Source organism: Micromys minutus, assembly GCF_963924665.1.
Source record: "Micromys minutus genome assembly, chromosome: 13".
In the NCBI taxonomy this organism is placed as follows: Eukaryota; Metazoa; Chordata; class Mammalia; order Rodentia; family Muridae; genus Micromys; species Micromys minutus.
The window spans coordinates 46,488,080-46,514,987 of record NC_137982.1 but is presented as its reverse complement, the minus strand read 5'-3'; the positions used below and the strand labels follow the sequence as shown (position 1 = coordinate 46,514,987).

Below are 26,908 nucleotides of genomic sequence, written 5' to 3'. Positions count from 1 at the left end.
TAAAATTCAACCCCTAGGGCTTCACATGTGCTAGGCAAGTACTCTATAATCCTCTAGCTCCTCTAAATTATAATAAATAAAGAAAAGTTTCAAAGTTGGTTTATACTAAGGATTGGATTTTATCTTATGATCCAATATAGCAATCTCCTTTTGAATTTCTAATTTTAAGTTTAGTGAATTTTCCTGATAAGAGTTAGTTTTAGTTTTGAAATATAATATACTTTAAAAATGTTTTATAATAAGAAAGACTTACATCTTTTTTTTGTACCAGTTATTTGTGGGAAATTTATTTGGAATTAATGGAATGTCGTCATCTGTGTTCTAAACTGACTGGAATTTTCCTCATTATCTAGATTTTTGTATGAAATTTTATCGTTTCCTGGCCAGTGAAATTAGGCAACTGCATTTTCTCATGGGGCAGAATCTCTCTTCTCCTTCCTGGTCTTTATAAATAAATCATTTCTGAATAATTTTTTAATCTCTTTTCTTTAGTTATGTTTCTTATCATTTTTGCTGACATGATTTATAGACTTTACACTTGGAAAGGGTTATCTTGCTGGCCTCTTTCCGACTATTCTGAAGTTTGGGTTTTATAGCTACAACCTAATTTTTACTAGAAAAGGAGATTACATTTTTATTTTTATCTTGTTTGAATGATTTCTAAGGCTGGAATTGGGTGAATGAAGAATGTGTTATTGTTCACAACCCAGAAGGGTGTGTGTGTGTGTGTGTGTGTGTGTGTGTGTGTGTGTGTGTGTCTGTGTGTGTCTGTGTGTGTCTGTGTGTGTTTCATAAATTTCATAAATAATTCCACTTAATTATTAGGAGAGGAAAGCCTTAGCTGGGCTAAGTGGAGCACAGATCCTGGAATTACTGCAATTATGTTTCTAAATTCTATCAAAAATACAAAATGACTCCATTTACTTTAGCCCTAAAGGGTAAGAATTTGTGTGTGAATAAAGAATGGCAACAAAACAATTTTAAGAGCAAGGCCTTTTTAAACCTTGGAAAGTTGACACAGGAAGTATTGTTTGCTAGCTGATTTTTCTCAGTAGTTCTGATAAAAACTGAAAGGATTTACTGTCCAGAAATGGGGCAGTTTTGATTTGAGGAGAATATATCTCAATTTTTATATACTCATTTAAGAAAAATAGCTGGTTTCCCATACTGACCATCTCTGCAGTGCCTTTCCTGTTTCATTTCCTCTCTGTACTTTTTTTTCTTCTAAATCTTTATCAGAGCACAATTGCTACTCTTATCTGTGATTTTGCTTTCTGTGGTTTCAGTTGTCTGTGGTCAACTATGATCTGAAAATTACTGACTGAAGTATTCTAGAAGTAAAAGAGCCACAACTTAAATCTGCTGGTCTGAGTGATGTGATGGCACTTACACCACACTGCCCTCCCTGTCCAGAACATCAGTCATCCCTTTGTTTAGTGTAACTGTGCTACAATATGTGACCTGCCGGTCACTTAGTGGGACTCTTGGTTATCAGATTGATTGTCCAAGCTGCCATAGTCTTTTCGTTAACTCTACTTTTACTCTAATAATGAGCCCAAAATACAAGAGTAGTAAAGCAAAGAAAGCACCAGGGCTTAACACTCGGAAGGCCCACCTAACTCTGGTCGGTGTAAGCAATGCTATATAGCCTATAAGAAAAACCTTATGCACAGCAGTTGTTCTCAGTCTGTGGGTCACAGTCCCTTTGCTTGTTGCATATCAGATATTTACATTATAATTTATAATAGTAGCAAAATTATGTTTTTGAAGTAGGAACAAAGTGGTTTTGTGATTGGAGGTCGCCACCCTGTATTAAAGTGTCACAACATTAGGAAGATAAGGATGTAAAGGACACAGTCCATCTGTGTCTCAGTATTCCCTGAGGGGGGGGAGGGGTTGAATTTTGGGAGGCATATTCCTTGTAAATAGGGGACAATTTTGTGGGGATTTGCTACTAGTATGTTATGTTTAACTTTTCTCCTTATCTTCTTTCCCTTGATAAAGACAATGCTCAATAGCTTTTTACTGCTTAGGTAACTGCTGTAAGAACCATGTAGGTAGGAATCTAGTGGTAGTTATTTGGTGTTTTCCTATCATCAGACTGGGTATGAATTATCTATAGCTATATAGCAAACTGTCCCAGAATTTAGTAGTTTAATAAGTCCCTTACAGTTCCTGAAGGACAAGAAGTGTTGGGAGCAGCTTAGTTGTTTCAGATCCTCGTTCTTATATAATACAGTTAAGCTGTTGGCTTGGGCCAGTCATCTAAAGGCCTAACTCAGTCTATAGCCACAGCAGACACAGTCACTGCAGAGCTTACACCTGCTGCTTTCCAGCTTCTGCCTTACTTCATTTATTTTTGCCTTTGCCTGACTTGATTCTGTTTTTTTATTTGTTTGCTTGTATCCTGGAGATCTTTGTCTTTTTATTAGGCCATGTCTTGTAAATCTATGCTTATGTGTAGATTTATTCTCCTTGCTGCAGTCATAAATCATGCCAGACTAGTTGTTTTGCCACTTTCAAAGTAGATTCTGACCCTAAATGCAGCAAGGTCTATACTCCTGGTATAGTTTTAGGCATTGTTGGGTGATTCTTTCAAATCTGCTTTGAAGCTTGCACATAGTTTAGCAAGTTCCAGCCCTTTGTTAGTTGTTTACCATAGGCTCATTGACTTTCAGAGTCAGTAATCCAGGAGAGAAGACAAAGCTGAGCTCTGTCTGTCTATCTTTACTGTCACCTCTGTCACATTCAGTCAGTTGTGGTTGTGAAGGTCTGAGTGTGAGGAGGCAAGACTGCTCATAGCTACCTTGCAGATTAAGTTTCTAAATTGCAGTACTGTATTTTGGAGTAAAGAACTAAGTTTCTTTCTTACGTTGTAAATTTATATTCAGACACAATGTATTTTTTGTGTTTTAATTTTTGGGAGTATATATTTGTTGTATAGGGTGCTGTTAGTTTATGTTTATAAAATTACTGAAATAGGGTGTTTGTCTTTTTGAGACCAACACCCTTGATTCCCTTGATTTGATTATCTCCAGTTACATTCTTTTTCCTGAACGCTCCATATACTTTGTTCTTTATGACTGAAAACCTTCATTATGTACATATGCCACACTTTATTAATTTCTCTGTTGATGGGCACTTAGGTATTGATTCTACAACTTAGTTGTTATGAATAGTTTTACAATAAATACAGATAGGCAAGTGTCTCTGTGATGTGTTGGGCCTGGATTAATAGACCTGGGCCTTAAGATACATCTATTTTCAGGGTTTTTTTTTGTTTTTTTGTTTTTTTTGTTTTAGTAACTTGTGCTGATTTACATGCCTGGATTAGCTCACATTTTCACCACCAGCATGTGTCAGAGCTCCCTTTTATTCGTATTCTTGTCAGAGAATTTGTTGTTGCTTTTTTAATGACTACCAGTTTGACCAGGATGAGAAATGGAATCATGTAGTTTTAATTTGCATTTTTCAGATAGCTAGTAAGGTTGAACATTTTGTATATGTTTATTGACCTGACCATTTTATACTTCACCTTTTGAGAATTGTGTATTCATTTTATTCTAGCCCATTTGTCGATTTGATGGTTTGATTTTTTTTTTATTGTTTTAATTTTTGAGTTCTTTTTATATTGTAAATGCTAATCTTCTGTCAGATATAGCTAGCAAAGATTTTCCTCCTGTTTTTTAAGTTCTCTTTTCATTTAGTTGTTTTTCTTTGCTGTATGGAAACTTTAGTTTCCTGAGATTCCATTAGTCAATTGTTAGCATTATTTCTTATACCGGAATCCTATTCAGAAAGTGTTTGCCCTATGCCCAATGTTGAAGTGTTTTCTTTCTTTCTTTCTTTTTTTTTCCTTAATAGTTGCAGAGCTTTAGGTCTTATAAAGGTCTTTGGCCCACTTGGAATTGATTTTTACAAAGAATTGTGTATGTGTACGCATGTGCATGCGTGCATGCATATTTGAGTGTGCACGTGCCTACAGACACCAGAGAGAGTTTGGATTCCTGGGACCTGGAGTTACAGGTGCTTGTGAGCTGCTGAGTCCGTGCTGGGACTGGCACTCCTTTCCTCCTGACAGAGCAGCCAGTGCTGTTAGCTACCAACCGCCTCTCCAGCTTGTGTTGTTGTTTTCTTTTTCTTTTCTTTTCTTTCTTTTTTTAAAAAACAATATGAGAAATACTAATGTAGTTTTCATTCTACTTGAGGATGTTCAGTTTTTCCAGTGTCATTTGCTGGAAAGGCTGTCTTTTCTCCAATGTCATTTTGTCTGTAGTTTTCACTGTATGGGTTTACATCTGGGTCTTCTCTATTATTATGTTGATTTCTGTGCTTTTGTTGTGCCTGTTTAATGGCATTTTTATTACTTTGCTTCTGTAGTATAACTTGGAATTAGGTACAATGATATCTCTAGTGCCTTGTGCATGCACGATTGTACAGAGAATGCACAAGTTACGTACATAGGCTTGCAAACACACACATACATTTTTTGTGAAGAATGATGTTGGAATTTTGGTAGGGATTGCATTGAATGAGTCTTGTGAATTGCTTCTGGGGGATAGTATCATGTTTTTTAGTGTCTTAAATTTCCTCATTTTTACAGTGTTTTTATTGTAGAGGTCTTTACATTTCTGTGCCTAAGCTTATTCCAAGTATTTAAGTTTTTTTCTTGAAACAATTGTAAATAGGATTGTTTTCCCAATTTTTTATCAGCTTGGTTCCTATTTGTACCTGGGAAGGCTGATATTTAAATGTTAATTTTGTATCTGCTTCTTTGAAAATGTTTAACAGTTTATTGGGGGAGTTTTTAGTGTCTCTTTTGTATAGAGTTCTAGCAAATACAAATAAGGATACTTTGGCCTTTTCCCTTCCTCTTTGTACCCTTCCTTTCCTTAGGTGTCTTCACGCAGTATCTGACTTTAAGCAGCACTTGGTTATATCAGAGTAGAGGTAGTAGACAACTTATTTTGCTCTTGATTTTAGTTTTGAGTTTTTCCTACTTAGAATAGTGTTGGCTATAGGTTTGTTTTATATAGCTTTATTATGTCTTTTATTACTACTTTCCTCAGAGCTTTTAAAAATCTTTCCATAAAAGGGTATTAGATTTTGTTAAAAGCTTTTCTTGTGTTTATAGAAATAATTACATGATTTCTGTCTTGGCATCCATTAATGTGGTGCGTTGTATGTATTTATTGATTGAATATGTTCTTGCACCATCCCTATATTTGTGGAAAAAAAATCAGCTGGCATGGCAGGTCTGATGCTTTCTTGAATTGTATTTTAAGTATTTCATTAAATTTTTATATTTCTGTGGTCATTAGGGAGACTGGCCTATAATTTTCTCATTTTCTGCTTTTTTGTATCAAGGTAATACTGCTTTCATAAAAAGTTTGGTAGTTTTATTTCTCATTCTATTTTATGGAGTAGTTTAAAAAGCATTGGTGTTTGTTCTTTAAAAGTTAAGTAGAATTTAGTAGTAAATCATCTGGGACTCTCTGATTTGGGGGATATTATTATTATTATTATTATTATTATTATTATTGTTATCATCATCATCATCATCATTATTATTGACTCAATTTCATTGCTTATTATGATCCATTACATTTTTTCATCTTTTTGTGTGTGTGTGTGTGTGTGTGTGTGTGTGTCTGTGCATGTGTTAGCAGACGTGCCATGACATACTTATGGAGGACGGAGGGCAGAATTGTGGGGTTGATTTTGTGGTTCTGCTGGGTGGTCTCAGGTTGTCAGGTTTCACAGCATGTAGATCACAAAGCTGTCTGGATGGATGACTTAGGGTCTCCTGCATTTATATGAGAGATGACTGACAACCTTGGGATAGAAATATTTTTTGAGTTTCTCGTGTTTTTTTAATATTCTTGGATATATTAGTAGTGCAAAGCCTAAAGAGTCACTACCATAAAAATCATAAAAATTTTAAAAGGAGTTAAAAGGCAAATTTTATTATTAAGTATTTATTTGAAAATTAGTTTTTTTTCCCCACTGAATTTCTTTCACCATATAGCCTATTCTATTGAATAAAGAAGATTTCATCAGTGTTAAATGGTAGAGATCATGTAATAATACTCTTGTTTGAAAAGTAAAATGTATTTCCCTGCTAACACGAGGGAATAGATAGGAAATGTTTTTGGAATGGATATTTACTTAGAAAACATTCTTGAGGTTGGAGAGATGGCTGCTCAGTGGTTAAGAGCTTGTGCTGCTCTTTCAGAGAGCTGGAGTTCAGTTCCTAGCGTCTGTTATCTGTGTTAGTAAGTTGACAGCTCTAACTTCCGATGCAGGTGACCGAGTGCACACCTTTTCGCCTCTTTGGCCATCTTCACGCATATGTACATACACACACACACACACACACACACACACACACACACACAGATACATATATAAAAATAGAATAGAATTAATAAAAGAAAGCATTCTACAATACTGTTCTTTATGCGTTAGGGGATTTATAGACACTTTAGAAATTGACAAAGCAATGGCTTCTCTAGAGAAATGCATTCATACATAGAAAGGAGGGTTTTTTAAAAATAATTCCAGGAGGAACTCTAAGAAGGCCCTTGGAATTTAGGTTGAGAACTCATCTATTGAAATATCAAGTGAGCCTCTGGTATTTCTTAACAAAACATAGTGATATTTGATTTTCATTATGTAGAAATTAATGTCTAACTCTAATTGGAACTGTTTATTTTTGCCTGTAGATTCTGATTCACCTCTTGTAATGATGGATTTTTTTTAAAATTTTGCTTTCTTTCTAGCATCTGGACATTAAGAACCGTGCTTATTTTCTTCTTTTCCAAGAGAACAGAGAGAAATAGTAAGTTTAAATACTTTTTATAGACTTATATTAAATAAACAAACTCATCTTATTGTGTGCTATTTTATAAGCTAGTTATGAAGTGGTTTGAGATGGTAGTGTGGTGAGTGTGTCAGATTGTTTGCTGTTTGCTGTCCTACATAACAAAGGACATGAGTATAAGAAGGTTCTGCCTTTAATATGTTTCAATTCTTATTTTAGGATTTTTTCATGCAAAGCATTTTAAAAATAAAAGCAAATTGTATTTGTTAAATTAATTAATTTTGTGGGCAACATTGGTAAAATATAGTACATACATACTTTTTTAAAATTCATTTTGTTTTATGGACATGTGGGTTCTACTTGCTTGTGTGTTCCTGGTACTTGTGGAGTCTAGGCGAGGTCATGGATCCCGTAGGACCAGACTTACAAATGGCCATGAGTGGCCTTGTGGGTGCTGGGAATTAAATAAAACTTGGTCCTCTGGAAGAGTAGGGAGTGCTTTTAACCCCTGAGTCTTCTCTCCAGTTTTTCCTTTAAGCTGTATTACTCTCAATGTCACAGCCCTTCAGCTTTGTTTTAAATGAAATATATAAATAAAAAAAATCTGCTTCTATATGTTTTATATATGTGCAAGTTTTAAAGATTTTTCAAGTCTTAAAAAGTATCTTGCTGGGCAGTGGCACATTTAGTCCCAGCACTTGGGAGGCAGAGGCAGGTGGATCTCTATGAGTTTGAGGCCAGTTTGGTATACAGAGTGAATTCCAGGACAGCCAGGGCTATGCAGAGAAACCTTGTTTTTGTTTTTGTTTTTTTTTAAAGTATAGATTCTTATTTATTAAAGATTATTTCAGAAATATAGTCTGACCACGTTTTCCCTCCCAGATCCTTTCTACCCAGCTCCATACTTTCTTTCTCTCTCTTTAGAAAAAAAAAAAAAAACACAAAGAAAAATCACAAGAAAACTCACACACACCAATATACATAGAAAACAAAACCTAATACCCTCACAAATCATAATGTACAAGAAAAAGACCAGTAAGACAAAAGAGAAAAAGTTCAACCATAGCAAACGGGAGACAAGAAGTCTGTAAGAATACTCTAAGTTCATTTCTCATTGGCTATCTCCTACAGGGTGTGGGTCCTGCTCTTAAGAGTGGTTAGTATGCCTAGTGACTCTCTACTGGAGAAAACTATTTTTGCTTTTCCTTTGCAAGAAGATGTCATTTGGAGATAGTTTTTTGGTTAGGGGCAGGGACCAGGTGTTCACATCTGCCTTTCAGCATGGGGGTCATGTCCAGCTTGGATCTGTGTAATTCTGGTCCGTTTTCCACAAGCCTCGGAGCTGATATGCGAACTGCCCTATTCTGTTTGGAAGCCATTGTTTCCTTCGTGTCTCCTGTTCACTCTAGTTCTTATAGTCTCCCCACGGTCTCTACTGCGTTTCTCCCTGAGTACTGAGGGAAGAGGTCTGAGGAAGATGTCCGAGTAGGACATGTTCTACATTGTCCAGTTGTGCACCTGTTAGTTCCCATCTATTATAAGAGAAAGTTTCTCTGAGGACGGTTGAGTGCGGTATTGATCTAAGGGTCTAGCAGAATGTCATTAGGAATCATTTTATTGCACTGTTTCTTTGCTCAGTGGTTCCCAATCTTCCTTATTATATGTGACTCCTTAATACAGTTTCTCATGTTGTGCTGACCCCCAACCAAAAAATGGTTTTGTTGCTACTTCATAACTGTCATTTTGCTACTATAAAAATTGGCTAGTAATACAAATACTTGTTATCTAGATGGTCTTGAGCAACACCTTGAAAGCGTTGTCTGACCCCTCAGAGGGGTCATGACAGGTTGCATACTGTTGCTTTAGCAGATAGTAGTAGTTTTCTCCTAGGTCCATGACCTGTCTCTTTTCAGGTTTTTGGCTGCTTGGGCAGTGTCAGGCATGAGTTCCATCTTGTGGAATGGGCCTTAAATCCAATCACAGTGATTGGTTACTTCCACAACTTTTGTGGCATTATTGTACTAGCATGTCATGCTAAGAAGTCGTCATTGTAATCCATAGGGTTTGTAGCTGGGTTGGTGTTTGCCTTTCTCTGTAATGTGAAGAGTACCTTCCAGGACCATGAACACTAGCCTTCACTAGAGTTGAAGGCTCTATATAGCTGTGCACCAGCTCAACTTCTCTGTGTTTAATTATATATATATATATATATAATATTTATATAGTTTATCTTAAATGAACTTTCTATTTGGTATATTTCTTTTTCTTTTCTTTTTCCCACTATATAAAAGTGTAGTCTACTGAACTCTGTACCTATGATTGACTTAAATAATTATCAATTCATGTTTTTTTGAAATTTTGTTTTGCCTTTAACTGCTTCACTGCTTATTATTTTGAAGTATATTTTATAGAAATAAAAATGTAAACATAATACTTTATCATACTTAGATATATGAATAAAATATTAACATAAAATATCAAATTTCTAGTTTTATGAGCACTTACTTGGTTTAAAGATGTCTTGCTTCAATATATAAATAAGGTTGTATGAATAGATGGCCTTTAATGATGCTCCTTGCATATAACCTCAGTCTGTCTGGTTCAGGATGCCTGCTCCAGCCCACTTCACCACTTATTTTCCAACACCTTTAGTCCTTCCACGTTTTCTTTTCTCTACTTAGTTGGTGGAGCCTATCTTGTTTAACTGTAATTACATGTTTAATTTCTAACAAAAACTACTTGAATACACTGTTTGTTTTCACTTAAAGCAGCTTTATTTAGTATACATGTATTTAGTATACATGTATGTGTGTGTCTGCATGTGTTTATACATCACATGTATGTGTAGGTGCCTTGGAGGCCTGAAGAGGGCACTGGATCACTGGAACATGAGTTCCAGGTAGTTGGGATGTGCCCCGTGTAGGTGCTAGGAACCGAACTCTGGGTCTGTGCACATGTGGAGGCGAGATAACAACTTGCAGTAGTTACTTCTTAGTTTTGCTAATTAAGTATTTCTACAGAAAAAATAGAAATGCTATATTTGCAAAGGGATCTTTTTTTTTTGTTAAGGAATTATTTAATGTTTTGCCATCATGTATGTATTATGTACCATGAGTATCTGGTGCCTGTGGAGTTCAGAAGAGGGTATCAGATCCCCTGGAACTGGGGTAAAGGATGATGATGAGCCCTCATGTGGGTGCTGGGATTGAAGCTGAGTATTGTGCAAGAGCAAAAAGTGCCCTTAATCTCTGAGCCATCTCTCTAACTCTGTCTCCAAAATTATTTTTATTTAAAAAATATTTTTGGGGACAGGTTTTTGGTTTGCAGCCCCGACATCTAGTGAACATTATAGACCAGACTGGACATGAAATCACAGCAATCTCTCTGCCTGTAGCTCTCCCGGGATTAAATGTGCAGCACCACACCCAGTTTAAGGGATCTTCTGAAGTGATTGCTCATGCTCCATTATGCTAACGTAAATAAGACTGTACATTTTAGAAATCGTTAATCTTGAAAAGCTACTGATACTACTTTGGAAGTACTCCTCAGGCATAATAAAGATTTTCAAAAGTCTATCGAAATAAGCAATTTGCTTCTTATAAACAAGAATTTTTATTATCAGTATATAAAAGGAGATTTATTATTTGTAAATTAGTGAGAATGAAATGTTCAAAGAGAAGTGAAAGTATCATTTCTGAAAAAAATTAAGAATTTTTGTCTATATGAAGTCCATTTAAAATTTTCTGAATCTTGAAATATATAATACAGGAAGAATATGAAACATATGGGTAAACATTAAGATAATTTTTATCTCTACATATGGGATAAATTTAGAGAAACCATGAACTTTTTTTTGGTGTTTGCCTCACATATAGTATTTATGATGATTCTCATATCTAAGCATTTTGATATTTGATTCAAATTTTGTTTTCTAGATGAAGCATTGGATGACTTAAAATCTCAGAAGAAAAAGATAGTAAGTTAAATTTTATTTAAAGTTAATTTATATAAATAAGGTTAAGAATTGGGTAATTAATGCTTATATATTATACCTTAGTGATTCTCCAAGGAACACTTTTTGACAGTATTTTGATTTTTTTTAAAGTTAATATATAGCAAAAAGTAGTCTAGGTATGTGGATTTTTGAGATTCTGAGAATTTATGTTAATTGGAAACCAAGAAGTAAGCAAATCATTCACATGGGAGAACTCACGTAGGCATAGAGGGTGTAGAGGTTAGAACCTAGACTGTGTTAGAGCCCTGAACAGCAGAACCATGGACTCGTGTTAATTCTTAGGTTTCCAAGTACCATGATGCAGAGAGGGAGAGAGAGGGAGGGAGGGAGAGAGTGTAAGGTTCGCATCTAAAGTCGGTAATAAGTGTGTTGATCTTGGTGTTTGTCTTAGTGGTTTTACGTTTTTTAGTATTAAGTTTGGAAATAGTAGTAGTTGCTGACAGTATGATATTAAGTAGAAACTCATAAAATAAAATTTAATTATATATGGTCAGTTTCATGTACTTTTTTGTCTAGAGTGGAGTAAATTATATATTGTTTTCTGTTGATGTGACAAATAGCAGAGGTAATCAACTTAAACAGATGACAATTTCCTTTGGCTTCTGGCTTTTGAGATTTTAGCCCTTGGTCATTAGGCTGCAGTGGCACTCTATCTCATGACGGGTGCATATTGTATGAAAATAATTTTAGATAAAATTGAAAAACATATGGGAGAACGAAACTGGATTTATTAGTGTTGAAAATTTAATCATACTGATCTATTAGAAATAGAGTTGTTGATATAGCAATTTGAATTTGAGTTCTCTGTTCAAGATTTATTGTATCTAATCTTTTTAAAATTTTAAGCTCTTTATCTTTTAAAAAACCTTCCCCTACATATATTCATTGCATTTATTATGCTACATAGGATCACTTCATACAAGTCTGTACTGTGCATTGAACACATGCCATCTCACTCCCTATGTTCTTGCTTCCATTTCTTCCCTTCCTTCCTGTAGACAGTTCTACTTCCTCTTTGTCATGTATGTATGTATGTGTGCCTGTATATGTATATGTGTATGTATGTATGTATGTTTGTATGTATGTATACATACATGGTTTTGTGTGGGTGTCAAATTTAGGAATCACATATAGGAGAAAGTATACCATGTTTTTCAGAGACTGACTTAATTTTTTTATGCTAATCATAAACCTAGCAATAGATTTTATCTTTTGACCGAATGAGTAGCTACTTGCCACATTTGACTATTTACATTTTCATTATTTATAGTGAAATAAAACTGTAAACCTAATTTCTAGGTCACATAGCATTTTAAGTGTTTATTTACCACATTCATCTTAGTAACTGTATTGTGCCAATGCATAAGCCTTTCTGTCATTTCTGAGAGTTCTATTGGGTAGTGCAGGTCTAAACATCTAATGAGAAAGTCAATCCTTTAATATTTCATGATGATGTTGATTTGGGAATATATTTCATGATATTCTTTTCTTTACCTCCATCCCTAATTTTCCACTAGTCTAAAATGAATTTTACATAAGAAAATTGAAATTGCTTATCTTGAGAATTTATTATAATTTTGAAATAACTAGTAAAATATTTGTTTTACTAAATTAAGAGTTTATAAATCATTCCTCTAAGGACTTAGAGTCTTAAATTTTAACATCTAATTAAAATTATTATTAAATTAACTATAATTTTGGAAGGCATTTCTTTTAAAACTATGCTTTAACTAAGTAAATGCGGTGTGGACTGCTTTTTAAGGTAAGTGTCTGTGGAATGAACAGAACATATAAGGAATATAAGTGGTTATTGGTCACCAAGAAGGAAAGGGTCATGTTCCAATTTTTCTAAAAGCATTTTATATTGCATACTAATTATTTGTAATAACTCCCTTCTACTAAAATTTAGCTTTTTCTGATATGGGCCATAACTGTTGAAATGATATTTACTAGTGATTACTTACTTTTAAAATTGGACCCCTGTATTAGGTTTATAAAGTGACTTGAGAGCATTGTAAATAAAGTGCTATAACAATGACACTTGTAATTACAGCTCCTAGTGTGAGCAGAGAACTCAGTAGAAACTTAAATTCTGTGATTGATTTCTTTCTTCTAAAGACGTTTGAATCTAACTAACAAAAGAGGATGGGAAGGTTTGCTTTAAGTCACTTGAGCAAATTCCATGGCTTTTCTCCCAGTTACTGAGCTTCACCACGTTTGCAGCAAGCTAATTGCTTCTGCTAATAAATAATCTAAAATCGATGCTGACAGCAGTTAATTGGCACAGAGATTTTATTTTGTAAAGCTCTTGGCTAACGACCTTCTTAAATTAATAGCATTAAGTGCTGTGAGGAAATAAATCTGAGGAATTGCCTGTCATTTGCTTGTCATGTCTAATAACTTCCAATAATGATGGCTGATAGATTTTTGCACATTCCATTATTGAAGTTGGTGCATGTAATTATTCTCCTCATTATATGTAAACAATTAGCGATATTTGGTATTTCCTTGCAGTAAAGCTGTAACATTAGAGGTTAGACACTAAAAGCTTGGATTTTTATTATTTGATTGTAGGAAAATCTTTTGATACATTGGCTAGATTTAAGTACAAAAGGGAGGGGGTGACTTTATCTTCCTTAATTCTAAGATTGATACTTTAATGCCTTTTGAATAAGACTTATAAAAATAAATAATATGTCTCAAAATATAACAATTAATGGAAATTTTTGTTTGTAGCTTGAAGAAGTCATGGAAAAAGAAACTTATAAGACAGCTAAGTTAATTCTTGAAAGGTTTGATCCAGACTCAAAGAAAGCAAAGGTAAAATTGATTACAGTATTTTTTCATCACAACTCAATACATTGTAATAGGGTAGTATATAATTTAAACATTATTGTAATTGACAGGAGTTTGAGCCGCCATCTGCTGGAGCAGCTGTAACTGCAAAGCCAGGACAAGGTAAATAACTTTGTAGAAACTGCTGCTGCTGTTGGAAAGATCCATATTTATCCAAGTGAGTTTACAAGTGTGTGTTGGTGGTGTGTAAAACGTTAAATACTTTTATGTTCATTTAGACTTGGTAATCTGACATAATATATAGGGTAGATAACACTAATTATATTTTGTTTTGTGGAAATGTGTTAATAAGTTAGAATATTGAGATTGAAGTATTTAATTGGTTTCAATCTGAAAATTTAACTATTTCACCTATATTTTACATTTTACCTTGTAAATAATAATCTTTGAAATATTAGTAATATCTTTCATTTTTATGATTTTCTTCTGGAGAGTGAAGATTTTTGCCAAGGCTGAAATTTGTTCTAAAAGAACACAATTACCTAATAAAAAAGTAAAATAATTTAAAAATAAGAAAAAAAGAGAATTGAATTTCATATAACAACAAGATATTGATGTTGTATTACCTACTATACAACTACCATTACATTACGTATTGTGTAGATTTTCAAGTCACTTTATTTAAATTTAATTTATTATTGTGCGTATCATGCACCAAGGCTTACATGTAGAGGTCAGAGGGCAACTCTGTGAAGGAGTTTACTTAGTCCTTCTGCTTTTATGTGGTTGCAGGGATTGAACTCAGGTTCTCAGACTTGTGAAGTAAGTGCCTCTTCCTACTGAGCTGCTTCATCAGCCTCCAGAAGTTATTTTAAGTGCTTACATTACAACGTCTCCTAAAGTAGAATGTGAAAGATATTTTGAGTTTGCATTAACTTTTAATTTTTGTATTTTTGTTTTTGCAAGAATCTGGTAAGTTTTTAAGGGGTTGTGGCCTTGAAGAATAACAAATAAATAGAAAACTGCAGTTTTCATCCTTGCAGAATTGAAGGCTGCTTTTAAAGTTACAATAGCATTTATAACTTTGAGAAGGTAGTCTTTTATAAATATCCACAAGGACCATGTAGATCAAATGAGTCAGATTTTAGGCTTTTTAATTGATATTGCTGAGTGGGAAGAATTTATTCTCTTGGACTTTATAACTAGGATTTTGGATTAGAGAACTATTACCTTGTTGTTTCTTTTCTTTTTTTGCCTGCTCTTTTGGTAAAAGTAAAAGTTCATATCGCCATTAAAGTAAACCACATATATGTGTTTTCAGTGAAATTCTCATTTCATAATTACTATAGTTTATTCATCTGTTAAGTAATCATGTGTTATATGTGAAGCATTTTTAAAAAGATTTATTTATTTTATGTATATGAGTGTTCTACCTTCATGTATACCTGCATGCCAGCAGAGGGCATCAGACCCCATTACAGATGGTTGTGAACTACCATGTGGTTGCTGGGAACCTCTGAAGAGCAGACAGTGCTCTTAACCCCTGATCCATATCTCCAGCCCCCAGCAATTCTGTGTAGGTAGTACTATTTCTTAAAGGTATTGAGTTCGAAGAAGCGGAGTGTAAAGTTATTTCCCAAGATACAGAGCTGACGAGAGCAATGGGGAAATATTGGTCAAAGAACACAGGATTTTAGTTATATAGGGGATATAATGCCTGGACAGCTAGTGTACAGTATAGTGACTATAGTTATGGTATATTGTTTACTTGAAACTTAGAAAGACTGGATTTTATGTGTTCTCTCCACATACGGAAAAACTTGTATGATGGATATGGCTAATTAGCTTGACTGTAGGACTAATTTAATAGTATGTAAGAAATCCTTTGAAAAAGTAATACTGCGGGCAAATATATTTTTTAATATGGTACTTTATAGGAAGCTGTGGTTGTTACTTTAAAAAACTTTCTTAGGTATTTTATCATTTAGTTAAAGTAACCTATTTTGAGAACTTAAGTGTTACTTAGAAACTTTCAAGAACCAAATAAAATTTTTCTTGTGACACCAAATCATAATTATAGAAAAGCTGCTGCTGTTTTCTTTGACTTTGGATATGTGTACTGCTTTGGATAGTCTTAAAGAGTTTCCATATTTAGCTATGTTATGATCAATCATTTAAGAACATACATAAAGGAGCAAGCAAGATGGGTCAGTGGGTAAAAGCACTTGCTGCCAAGCATGGTGATCTGAGTTCTATCCCTAGGACCTGCATGTTGGAAACAGAGCTGACTCCTGCAAGTTGTCCTCTCACTGCCACACATGCACCAGGACATACATGTACAAATTCCATAGCCTCAAATTAACGAAGACATTAGAAATTACTGAATATTTAATAGGCAGATACCTTAGCGAATAAAGAGATCAGTGTATCGTTTTTTAACCTTAAGGATTAATAACTGTGTATGTGTAGGGGATGTGTGTTGTGTATGCACATGCATGTGGAAGCCAGAAGACTCTCACGGTGTCACATTCTTCAGGTGCCGTTTACCATGGGTCCTGAGGCAGGGTCTCTCAGCTTCTCCTAGTGGGCTAGCTTGGTGGCTAACAAGCTCCAGAGATGCTGTGTCGCCTTCCTAGCACTTAAGCTCCCTGCTCATGTTTTCGGTTTGTGGGTCTGGGGATTGAACTCAGTTACTGCTATGTGAGCAGCACACATTGTACTACTGAACTATTTTCTCAGTCCCATCCCTTTCAAAGGATTTAGAACTTTAAATAAAAAATAGTATTTCTTTTGAATATATTTAGGATATCTTATTCTTAGCACATAATTAATGTTTTGGATTTTTTCGTACATTTAAAAAGTTCTAAGCTATGCTGTAATTTTACTCTACTTTTTTTTGAGAATTATACTTGTTATGCTGTTTAATCCTATTTAATATCTTTTAGTCTCCTATCTTTTTCTTTATTTGAGACAGGGTTTAGTTCTGTAGCCCAGACCAGTCTGGAACTAGTCAGTTCTCCTGCCTCACACTCACAGGCGTGTGTGTACCACCTTTCCTAGCTTCCTATGGTCACGTAGTTGTTGATTTTATGTTTATGTTAGATTTGTGTTTCTGTTTGTTTGAAGGCTTTAGTTTTTGCTGCACTGCATGCTAGCCTTTCCTTTCTCTCCCCTTCCTTTCTCTCTCTCTCTCTCTCTCTCTCTCTCTCTCTCTCTCTCTCTCTCTCTCTCTCTCTCTCTTTTAGTTTGATTTATGGTTAACAGAAAGTGAGAACAAGCACTGAATGCATATACAGCATTCACCTTTGGCCCTTGAAAAGATCTACTCTCCAAAAAGATCCTATGTTTAATTGTCTTTATTTCACAAGCTCTCTTGCAGTTGCTGAGCTGTAACTGATGTGTGCATAATAGATATCTTAATTTTGTATGACTGGGTTAATGATATTTACTGTGCTTAGACTGATTACAAATTTTCAGGATAGTATTGTTTGATTTGCCTTATGTTAAAAAATATTATACTTACTGGATTATTAACCCATCTTCTCTGAGATTCTCTTTCAATCTCAAGTATAGTCTTTTTTTTTTTTTTTTTAAAGAACAGTGTTGATTTATAGATGAATGGCAAAGACAGTGTAAAGTTCTTGTGCCAAGTTTCTCCTGTTACCATAACAAGAAAGTTTGCTTATAGCCATATGGTACATTGTTGAGAAGTAAATTTATACTTTACCCTTTCTGTTCTATGATACCACTTGAATTTTATGCTATGTTTAGTTGTCTTTTCTCCTTAGACTTCTTTTAATTGGAATGGTTTCTGGATATTTCTTTATTTTTTGTTACCTTAAAAGATTTTCTCCTAATATTTTTTGGCAAGGAATTTTTATTGAGTGCTTTATCTTAAAAAAAAAGGTTATTATTTGATATGAAGGAATAAGCATAAAAAGTAAAAATAGGGATCTGTATATGCACATTAAATAGAACTAATTATCTGCTGCTTAGATACTGTATTATCATGGACTAGAAGATGAAAATATTTTTGTCTCATTAAAAAGCAATAAAGATTGATAGGAAAAACGAAATCTGTTACCATTCAAATTCCTGAAAACTCTCTATATCATAAAAAAATATGTGTTTAAGAGTGATGAAAAATGAAATTTCTTTCAAGATCTTGATTATACAGAACTAAGTTTTTTTTTTTTTTTTTTTTTTTTTTTTTTTTCATTTTCAAGATCTTGAAATCCAGGACTGTAGTTAATTCTAATGTACTGTCTTAGTGGGGTTACTATGATAAAACACCACAACCAAAAGCAAGCTGAGAAGGAAAGTGATTGTTTTTATTTGGCTTACACTCCTATATCACTGTTCATCAAAGTCAGAATAGTAACTCAAACAGGGCCAGAGCCTGGAGGCAGAAACTGATGCAGCGGCCATGGAGGGTGCTGTTTTATTGTTTTGCCCATTATGGCTTGCTCACACTGCTTTCTTATAGAACTCAGGACCACCAGGGCTACCAGCCCAGGGGTACCACCTACAATGGGCTGGTACTCCTTCATCAGTAACCAATTAGGGAAAAGAAGTGCCCTAAAGGGTCACCCACAGCTCCATCTTATGGAGGCACTTTTCTCAGTTGAGGTTCCCTTTAAATTGACTTCTGTTTGAATCAAGTAGACATAAAACTGTCCAGCGTATGTGCTAATATCTGTTTCTCTTTTAATAAATCTGAATGTCTGTCTGCTGATGGGGTTACAATAGTAAACAAAAAGTTTTAAAGAGGTAGACAATAAATTAATAAAGGTTGATAAATAGGAAATGCCTACAGGGAGGGCAGATTGTTATTATTAGGTAGAATTGCTAGGGAAGATCTCATGGAGAGTTTATTAACACCAGGAAAGAAGTGAGGGTATGTGTTATGTAGACGCAGAGAAGAGAACATGCCTAGAATACTTGAGAAAGAGCAAGCCCAGTAGGTGTGGGTTAGACTGAGTGAGGTGGGAAATAGTAGGAGACAGCAAAAGAAATAACAAGGAACCATCTCAAATAGAGCCTTCTAGAATGTGGATTATTATGACACTTCAGTTTTCAATTTGTTTTTTATTTTAAATTTTGGTTGTTTTAAGGCAAAAGATTCATGTCACCTGACTTGTTCCAGTAAGACTGTTTAATACCTGAGAAGTTAAAAAAGAAACAAAGGTAGAAAGAGGGAAAGGAGTCAGAAAGCTTTTATAGTAACTCGGGGTAGTATTGAAGGTGGTTTGGATCTTGAGGAGTAGCATTAGAGATGTTTTTAAAAAATTAAAAATTTAATATAACCTTGTTGTACTTTCTGTGTGTTTTGAACATAGAACTTGAAAGATTTTGTGGTTGATTAGATACAGGGTCAGTGAAGAGGAAAGGATGACATTAAAAATATTGAGCTGAATAACTGGAAAGATGGATCTGTGTTTCAGTGAGATTGTGAAAACTGCAAGTGGGGCCAGATGAGAGGTGAAAACAAGGTTTGATTTTGGGTATGCTATTTTGTTAGTCATCTGACTAAAACTTTTAACAAAACAGTTGACTGAGGCATGGTGGTGCATAACACCAGCATTTGGGAGGTAGAGGTAGGAGGATCAGAGTTTTAAGGTCATTCATTCTTGGCTATATAGGAAGTTCAAGGCCATTTTGGGTTACATGAGACCCTGTTTGAGCTATCCAGAGATTGAGTGGGTGGTGGGTGATGGAGAAAACAATTTGATTTGAATCTGACAAATAGGAATTTTGGATGCTAGAGATACAAGATTTTGATGTAAGATTTAGATGGTATTAACTATGAGGGTGAAACTTGGTAAAGTACTTGTCTAGCATATTTTAGGTCTCAAGTGTGATATTTACCAACACACACACACACACACACACACACACACACACACACACACACACACATCTGGTAACACCACCAAAAAATAACCTCAAGACCCCATGAGCTTGCCATAGAAGTATAATGAAAAATATAAGAGGACTAGACTAAGGGCTACGAGCTTAAGGTACTCAAGACATAGGGTAGTGTTGAAGCACAAAACCCCACAGAATTTAGAGCCCCTTCCCCCAATTAGGATAGGTTATGCTTTTAAGGCAGTGATCATTTGTGAAAAATATCCTCACAAATAAGTTTAGTGATGAAAGCTGACTACTTATTTTAGAGGTTGTTGTTGAGGTTCTTGGTAACCTTGAAAAGAACATTTTGAGAGAGGGATAGGGCAAAAGGCCTCGTCATAAAGGGTGGGAGAAGAGAAATTACAGACAATGGAAAGAGATAAGTCCTTTGAGTAAAATCTATAGAAATGTATGGCTGAGAGATTAGTGGACGACCAGGCATACTGTATCAAATAAGCAGCAGCATGCTCAAGCACCAACAGAAATCCTGAGGAGATGCTGCAGTAGAGAAAGAAGGCAGTGGAGTACTGGGCATCAACAGGTGAGGGGGTGTGGTCTATCTTATAAGTGGAAAGGTTTGCGACAGTTTCTTTCTAGAAACAGAGTGATAGAGATGGGGAGTGGGAATTGTCTTTTGATTGTGTCTGATATTTACTTATTTTGAGGTAAGGTCTCACACTGTAGCCTAGGTTGGTTTTGAACTTAGGGTAATCCCCTGACTCATCCTTTGGAAATAGAGGCTTACACCACCATGGCCTAGCTTCTATGTATTATTTTTTACACCTAGGGGAGATGTGGTTGGCACTTGAAGAACAGATACGAAATAATTATTTAGGTGAGAGAGAATATAGATTTGAGAAGTGTAGGAATGCCAGGGTACTGTCAAGGATTTATAAAATTAAAATAATCATAAGTTTCAGACTGTCCAGTGTATGGATGAAAACATGAATACAGACAGTTGTTTTTAATCAGGGTCAAGGTTTTGACTAATGAATTAGGTGAGCTAGTAAAAGGCTAAGGAGGTGAATTTGTAAGGGAATGCTTTTTTATTTATTTTTATGTGTATGATTGTTTCATCTTGTATGTCTGTGAACCATGTGAGTTCTTGGTATTTGTGGAGGCCAGAAAAGGGCATTGGGTCCCTTAGGATTAGAATTAACAAATGATTGTGACCTGCCACATGGTTCTGGAAATTAAACTTGGTTCTCTGGAAGAGCAGCCAGTGGTCTTAACTGCTGAACCAGGCCCCAACTTTTTTTTTTTTTCTTTTTTTTGAGGGACGAGTATTTGGACTGAGAGTCATGAGAGAAAATAAGGACATAAGGTGACAGATAGTGAAAAGACAGTGAGCCTGGAAGCTCTGCTTGTAAAACAGCTTATATTTTTGTTGCTTTTGTGTTCTACAGTTCTTCTCCTTAGAATGGGTTTTACACTTTTAGACAATCTTAAACATCGCAAAAAAGAATATGCTATGGAGATCTTGCTTGATTGTCTGCAGAGTCTAAAATGCTTAGTACCATTTGGCTTTCAAATGGAGCTTGCTGGCCTTGAATGACTAATGAATTGTAGACTGCCTTGTGATTGGAGGAAGTAAGTGGGAAGGTAAATGTGGCTTACTTACCTTTATCTTACTGACATGATTTGAAGCTGGATTGTAACCGCAGGACTAAATGTATTAGGGAGAAGATCAAATTATCAGGAGGTGCCTTTTATATCACAGTTAGCAAAAAGTTTCCACTGTATCCTACCATGCTAGATACTAAGAAAAAAATTATTTTAGTGGATAGATTATAACTTCTTGAATAAGTAGGTTTTTAGAGCATTTGTGTTCTATGGCATTAGAATTCAAGTAGTCATAAATCACTGTTACTCTATAGCAAGTGGAAAGACAGTTCATATATTGCTGGGTGGAGGGGTGTGTGTTTAAGAAAAGAGTTTGGAAAAACTTCATGAAAAAAAAATTTTACATTTTAGTTGTTTTTCATTATTAATTTTGTATCATTATAACTATCAATAATAAAAAATGACATTTTAGCTCTTAATTGTTAATTTTATACTATTATAACTATCAATAATGAACAACTGGTTCTAAAACTTAGTTTTTAACATTTATGTATTTTACTGAGACTTTCAATTTGCCCTGGGTTTCATAGAGGTACTCAGGTTGGTCCCCATCCTGAGTTTTGGCTATTTTGTTGGGGCTGTATGGTCTACTTCCATGGTGGCAAATTGGTGCTGTCTGTTGGTTCTCCCCACATAGATAATATATGTCCTCAGGTAATGGCTAGGATCTCAAGCTAAGAGTCCCAGGGACAGGGAGTTCTTGGGATTTGCATACTTGTATTCTCTTGGGCAAACAGTCACACAATACAGATTCAAGAGAAAAGCACATAGATAGCCTCCACTCATTTTTAGGCAGATTTAGGGTCTTTTTTTTCCCTTAATTTTATCTATAAGGCTTTTTTTTTAAAACTGCCACATATATCTTAAAATAGATGGCAAAAACATTTCTATCTCCATGTGTTTTCAGTATTCATCTCAAACCCCCTCAGTACCAGGAATCCTGTCTGTATTGCATCGCTGAGTTTAACCCCAGTTGTCTTAGACTCTGTAGCGTACTGTTAGCTCTGTGTTTATGACATTATGTGTAGTTATTTATTGTGCTTTTGCTTCTCATTGTGTGCAATCCAGAATCTCCTTCATAGAGCTAGTCACAATATCTTAGTCTTAGAGATTACTTTTAGTATGTTGATTGACAAAAGTAAATGGCAACTTTTTTTTCTTTAGAATTTCCAAATTTTGTTTAAATTTTCCAAGATAATTATCAAGTGGGACATTGATCAATTACAAGGTATAAGTTGTTCAGAGTTGACTTAAAAAATAAATCAGAATAGAATTAAGATATCAACATGAGAAAAAAGTAATGTTATGATAAAGAAATACCATGCTAAACACATGCTTAATTTGAAGTGCCAGACAACAGCAAATGAGGCAAGACAGTCTCCTAAAGCTAGTCTGAGATCTTCAGTGTAGTGAGCAAACAAAAGCTGAGCTGATTTGTAAGTTTAGTTACAACTTTATGAGGTTTGGGAATGCTGTTATAGGTGTGGGGGGCATCGTTCTATTTATCGTGCCTGTGAGTCAAGTAATGGGGAGTTGGAAATTCTAAATGGAAATGTAGGAAGAAAATAGATCATTTTCACTGAGATTTATTAAGCTTATACTCTTTGCCAGTTAACCTTATCATATCTTGAGGAAATAAGGCTCTAGTTCCTCCTTAAGTGCTCTTTACTGAAAGGGGCATACTACACACATATAAATAGTTGGTGTACTTTAGGAGCACAGTAGACAGTAGAAACAAATCTCCATAATTTTCTCTGAGAACAAGTTTGAGAAAGTGCTCCTCAGGTCAAGGGGTCACCCCATGGACAGTGACAGAATGTAAACACTTGGTGCCTTGAAGGACTGCAGATTTGCTTCTCTCTGTGCGTGTGAATGTGATTTGAAGGCCTTGTTTGCTTGGTGTCCTCTATACGCTCTGCCTCTGCAACCTTCTCTTCTGTGGGGTTCCCTGATACCTAAGGGGAGGGATTTGATAGACAGAGCCTGGTTAAGGCTCAATGTTTCAAGTCTCGTCTCTGCATATTGTCTGGCTGTAGGTTTCTATATTTGTTCCCATTTGCTATAGGAGGAAGCTTCTCTGATGGCTGATCAAGGTACTGGTGTAGCAGAATGTCACTAGAAGTCATTTTATTGTTTTGTTCTTTTAGTAGAACAGTAGTATTTGGTTTCTTCTTAGGTCCTTGGGCTATCTAATCTTAGGTTCTTGGCTACCCAAGCAGTGTTGGTTATGGGTTTTATCTTGTGGAATGGGCTGTAAGTCAAATCAGATATAGGTTACTCTCTTAAGCTTTGCCCCACCATTGTACTGACATCTTGCAGGCAGGACACCATTATGAATCAAAGGGTTTGAAGCTGGGTTGGTGTTTACATTTTCCTTTGGTAGCATGTGTAGTACCTTCCTGTACCAAAGGTGATCTAATGTAGGGGTGAAGGCTCTATGTAGACACTAGCTGGGACTTTTCCATGTTCATTGAGTTATGAAGGAACTGTCTTCAGCAATAGGACTTTGCCATTAGTTTGTAGAGAATCACTTATAATGTTGACAACAGCCTGCATTGTTTGGGGGTTTCCATAGGACCCATTTGGCCAAGAAGCTTCCAGTACTGGACATATCATTTAGTGTCCAGTTGTGGCTTTGTTCCTTCATTACTTGGCAATTCATTAGATTGCCTTCATATATTTGTATATTTTAGGAGGCTACTATATTAAGTTTCCATACTATGCCTCAAATGGCCCTTAATTTTAGCTGTCTCTCCTCATAGTCCCTCCCTTGCCTATCCTTCTTTTTCCTTCCCTACCACACTTGATCCTCCTGTTCCAGTTCTTCCATTCATCTATAACTATTCTATTTCTTTATTCTAAGAGGAATCTATCTGCCCCTATGTTCCTTACGCTGTACCTAAGCTCTGTGATTCTGCAGATTATCATTGGTTATCATTGACTCAACAGCTTCCTGGGTCACCTCACTCAGGATATTTTTTTTTCTAGTCTTACCCATTTACCTGGGAATTTCATCATTTTATTTTTAAAACAGCTGAGTAACATTCCATATTGTAAATGCACCACACTTTCTTTATTCATCTGTTGAGGGGCATCTAGGTTGTTCCAACTTCTGGCTGTTATGAACAGAGGAGCAGTGAACATGGCTGACCGAGTCTCTGGAAGGATGAGTCTTTTGTGTATACCGCAGAGTGGCATACCTGGATCTTGAGGAAGATCGATTCCCATCTTCTTGAGGAACTTTGCCACACTGATTTTCATAGTGGCTGTACAAGTTTGCAGTCTCACCAGGAATGGACAAGTGTTCCTCCTACTTCATATCCTGGCTTGCGTGAGCTGTAATTTGTCTTACTGCTCTTAGCCATTGTGATGGGTATAAGATGAAATCTAAATCAAGAAAACTGTTTTAACCTTGGAGATTGGATAGAACAGAGAACAAAGCTGAGACATATAAACCAATTATGTCATCTCTTACAAATACAAGAGGAGGGCATGCACCAAACAGAGCAATGTAAGGATAAAGAAGAGACTAGAGTAGTGGTTCTCAACCTATGGGCTTCAACCCCTTTTTGGGGGTAAAATGACACTTTTACAGGAGTCATATATTAGATATCTTACATATCAGATACTTACATCACAGTTCATCGCAGTAGTAAGATTACAGTTATAGAGTAGCAAAATGAAATTAATTTTATGGTTGGGGTTTATCGCAACGTGAAGAAATGTGTTACAGAGTTACAGCATTAGGTAGTCAGAACCACTGGGGAGAGATGGGGGAGGGGGAGGAGGAGAGGCAGAGAGAGAGAGAGAGAGAGAGAGAGAGAGAGAGAGAGAGAGAGAGAGAGAGGAGAGGAGAGAATATTCAAGGGTAGATTGATGTAGTTTGATAATGATTAAATTTGGAAAGTAGAGGGCAGGAAGAGTCATCAGTAAATCACCCAGATTATCTACCAAGACTCTTGAGAGGCATTATAAAAATAATGCCTGGCAGTATAGTGCTTTAGATACGCTACCCTTTCCATGTGAGAGTCTGCAGGCAACGGTGTGCTTGCACAGTCTCATCTCCTGTTGTTAAGGAGATAGATAGTTCTGTGGGTAGTCTGTAGCTTCCATGAGCTGGGAGTTGATATTTAAATCACTATTGAAAATGCCTAGGTCAATTTTGAAAAATAAAATTAGGTTAGTTATTTTTATTATAGAATATCTCAAAAATTATTAACAGAAAGCTACAGATGCAGATCTTATTTTTTGCAGTTAGATTTTCACTAAAGAAACTCAGAAATAACTTGTAAAATATTTAATTTGTAAATTAATATTTGTATTTTATTTAATTTTGCCTGCATGTTTATCTGTGTACCACATGCATGCCTGGTGCTGGAAGAAGTTAGAAGAGAGCATCAGATTCCCTGGAACGGGAGTTACAGACCATTGTAAGTGAGCATGTCCTGTGGCAAAACCACTAAACTCTTCTGGGAGAACCATCCCTCCAATCACCTTAATATCTGTACTTAAAAAAAAAAAAAAAAAAAAAAAAAAAAGAAATGTTTAAGGTCTGAAGACATGGCTCAGTAGTAAGAAGCATTTGTTCTTACAGAGGACCTGGGCTCCATTCCAAGCACCTATATGGCGGCTCAAAACCATTTGTAACTCCAGTTCCAGGGGATCTGATGAGGATACTAAGCATGCAGAAAGTGGACCTATATTCGTGAAGGCAAAACACTTAAATGTAAAATAAGTCATTTAAAAATATTTTTATTCTGTGTATGTACACACACACACACACACACACACACACACACACCCCATTTGTGTAACATGACTTCTTGGTGCCTATGGAGTTGAGGCTACAAACAGTTGTAAGCTACCTTATGGGTGCTGGGAACTGAACTTAAGTACTCTGCAAGGCCTGCAGATGTGTTAATTGCTAAGCCATCTTTTCATTCCCTGGAAAAAAGTAATCACCGTGGAAGCTAGATTGCTTAAGACTGCTTGCATTATTTTTTTAGTTCATTTTTCTAGTGTTAGGGATTGAATTCAGGACTTTGCATGTTCTTGGTAGATGTTTCATTACTTAACTATAACCTCAGTCCTTTATTATTATTATTTTTATTATTTTTACCCTGGTCTCCCCATGTAGCCTAGGCTACATAATGAGGAAGTGAAATTAAGAGACCTCATTGATTTAGAAAAGGCAGCATGCATATGAACTAAACAGTAGAGCTAAAAGTTTGTCATAAAAGTCTTGTCATAAAATGTTTTATAATTACTTTTAAACTTTCCTTTCTTTTGTTTAATCTAACATAGTGGTTTGATTCTGTTGGTTTAAGTTTTGAATCTATAACCAGTGTAGATATGTATATACTCACACTTGGTGACTGAATTTTGTTGACTGGTTATTAATGAAAATATTAAGCCATACTTCTGTCAAGAATTTACCCTAAGGCTAAGGATGTAGCTCAGTTGGTTGAATGTTTGCCTAGTATACAGGAGGTCCTAGCCCTGATGCTGCCTCTAAGTCCAGTACCTAGGAGGAGGGCAGGAAGACCAGCTCAGGTCATTCTCAGTTACTTAGGGAGCTTGAGGCCAGCCTGTGACACATGCACCCTGGCTAAACAAACACAAATTTAAAAACCGTCAGGTAGAATCCACATCCAAAGTGTTTTATGCACCTTTACTGTTTAGGCCAATAAACATATGTAATTTCTTTAGTTTCAGCTCAGTCATTTAGGCCCGTGACAGTT

At 35.5% G+C, this 26,908-nt stretch overlaps 1 protein-coding gene across 2 annotated transcripts in view; it reads left to right on the top strand.

Annotated features, from left to right (window-relative positions):
• LNPK (lunapark, ER junction formation factor) overlaps positions 1-26,908 on the top strand; it is a 55,620-nt gene that overhangs the window by 13,572 nt on the left and 15,140 nt on the right. For both annotated transcript variants that reach the window (XM_080928001.1, XM_080928002.1), the window contains exons 5-8: positions 6,783-6,841; positions 10,759-10,799; positions 13,575-13,658; positions 13,745-13,796. In XM_080928001.1, coding sequence (XP_080784127.1) covers positions 6,783-6,841; positions 10,759-10,799; positions 13,575-13,658; positions 13,745-13,796 — 236 coding nt within the window. The remainder of the gene's footprint in view (positions 1-6,782; positions 6,842-10,758; positions 10,800-13,574; positions 13,659-13,744; positions 13,797-26,908) is intronic.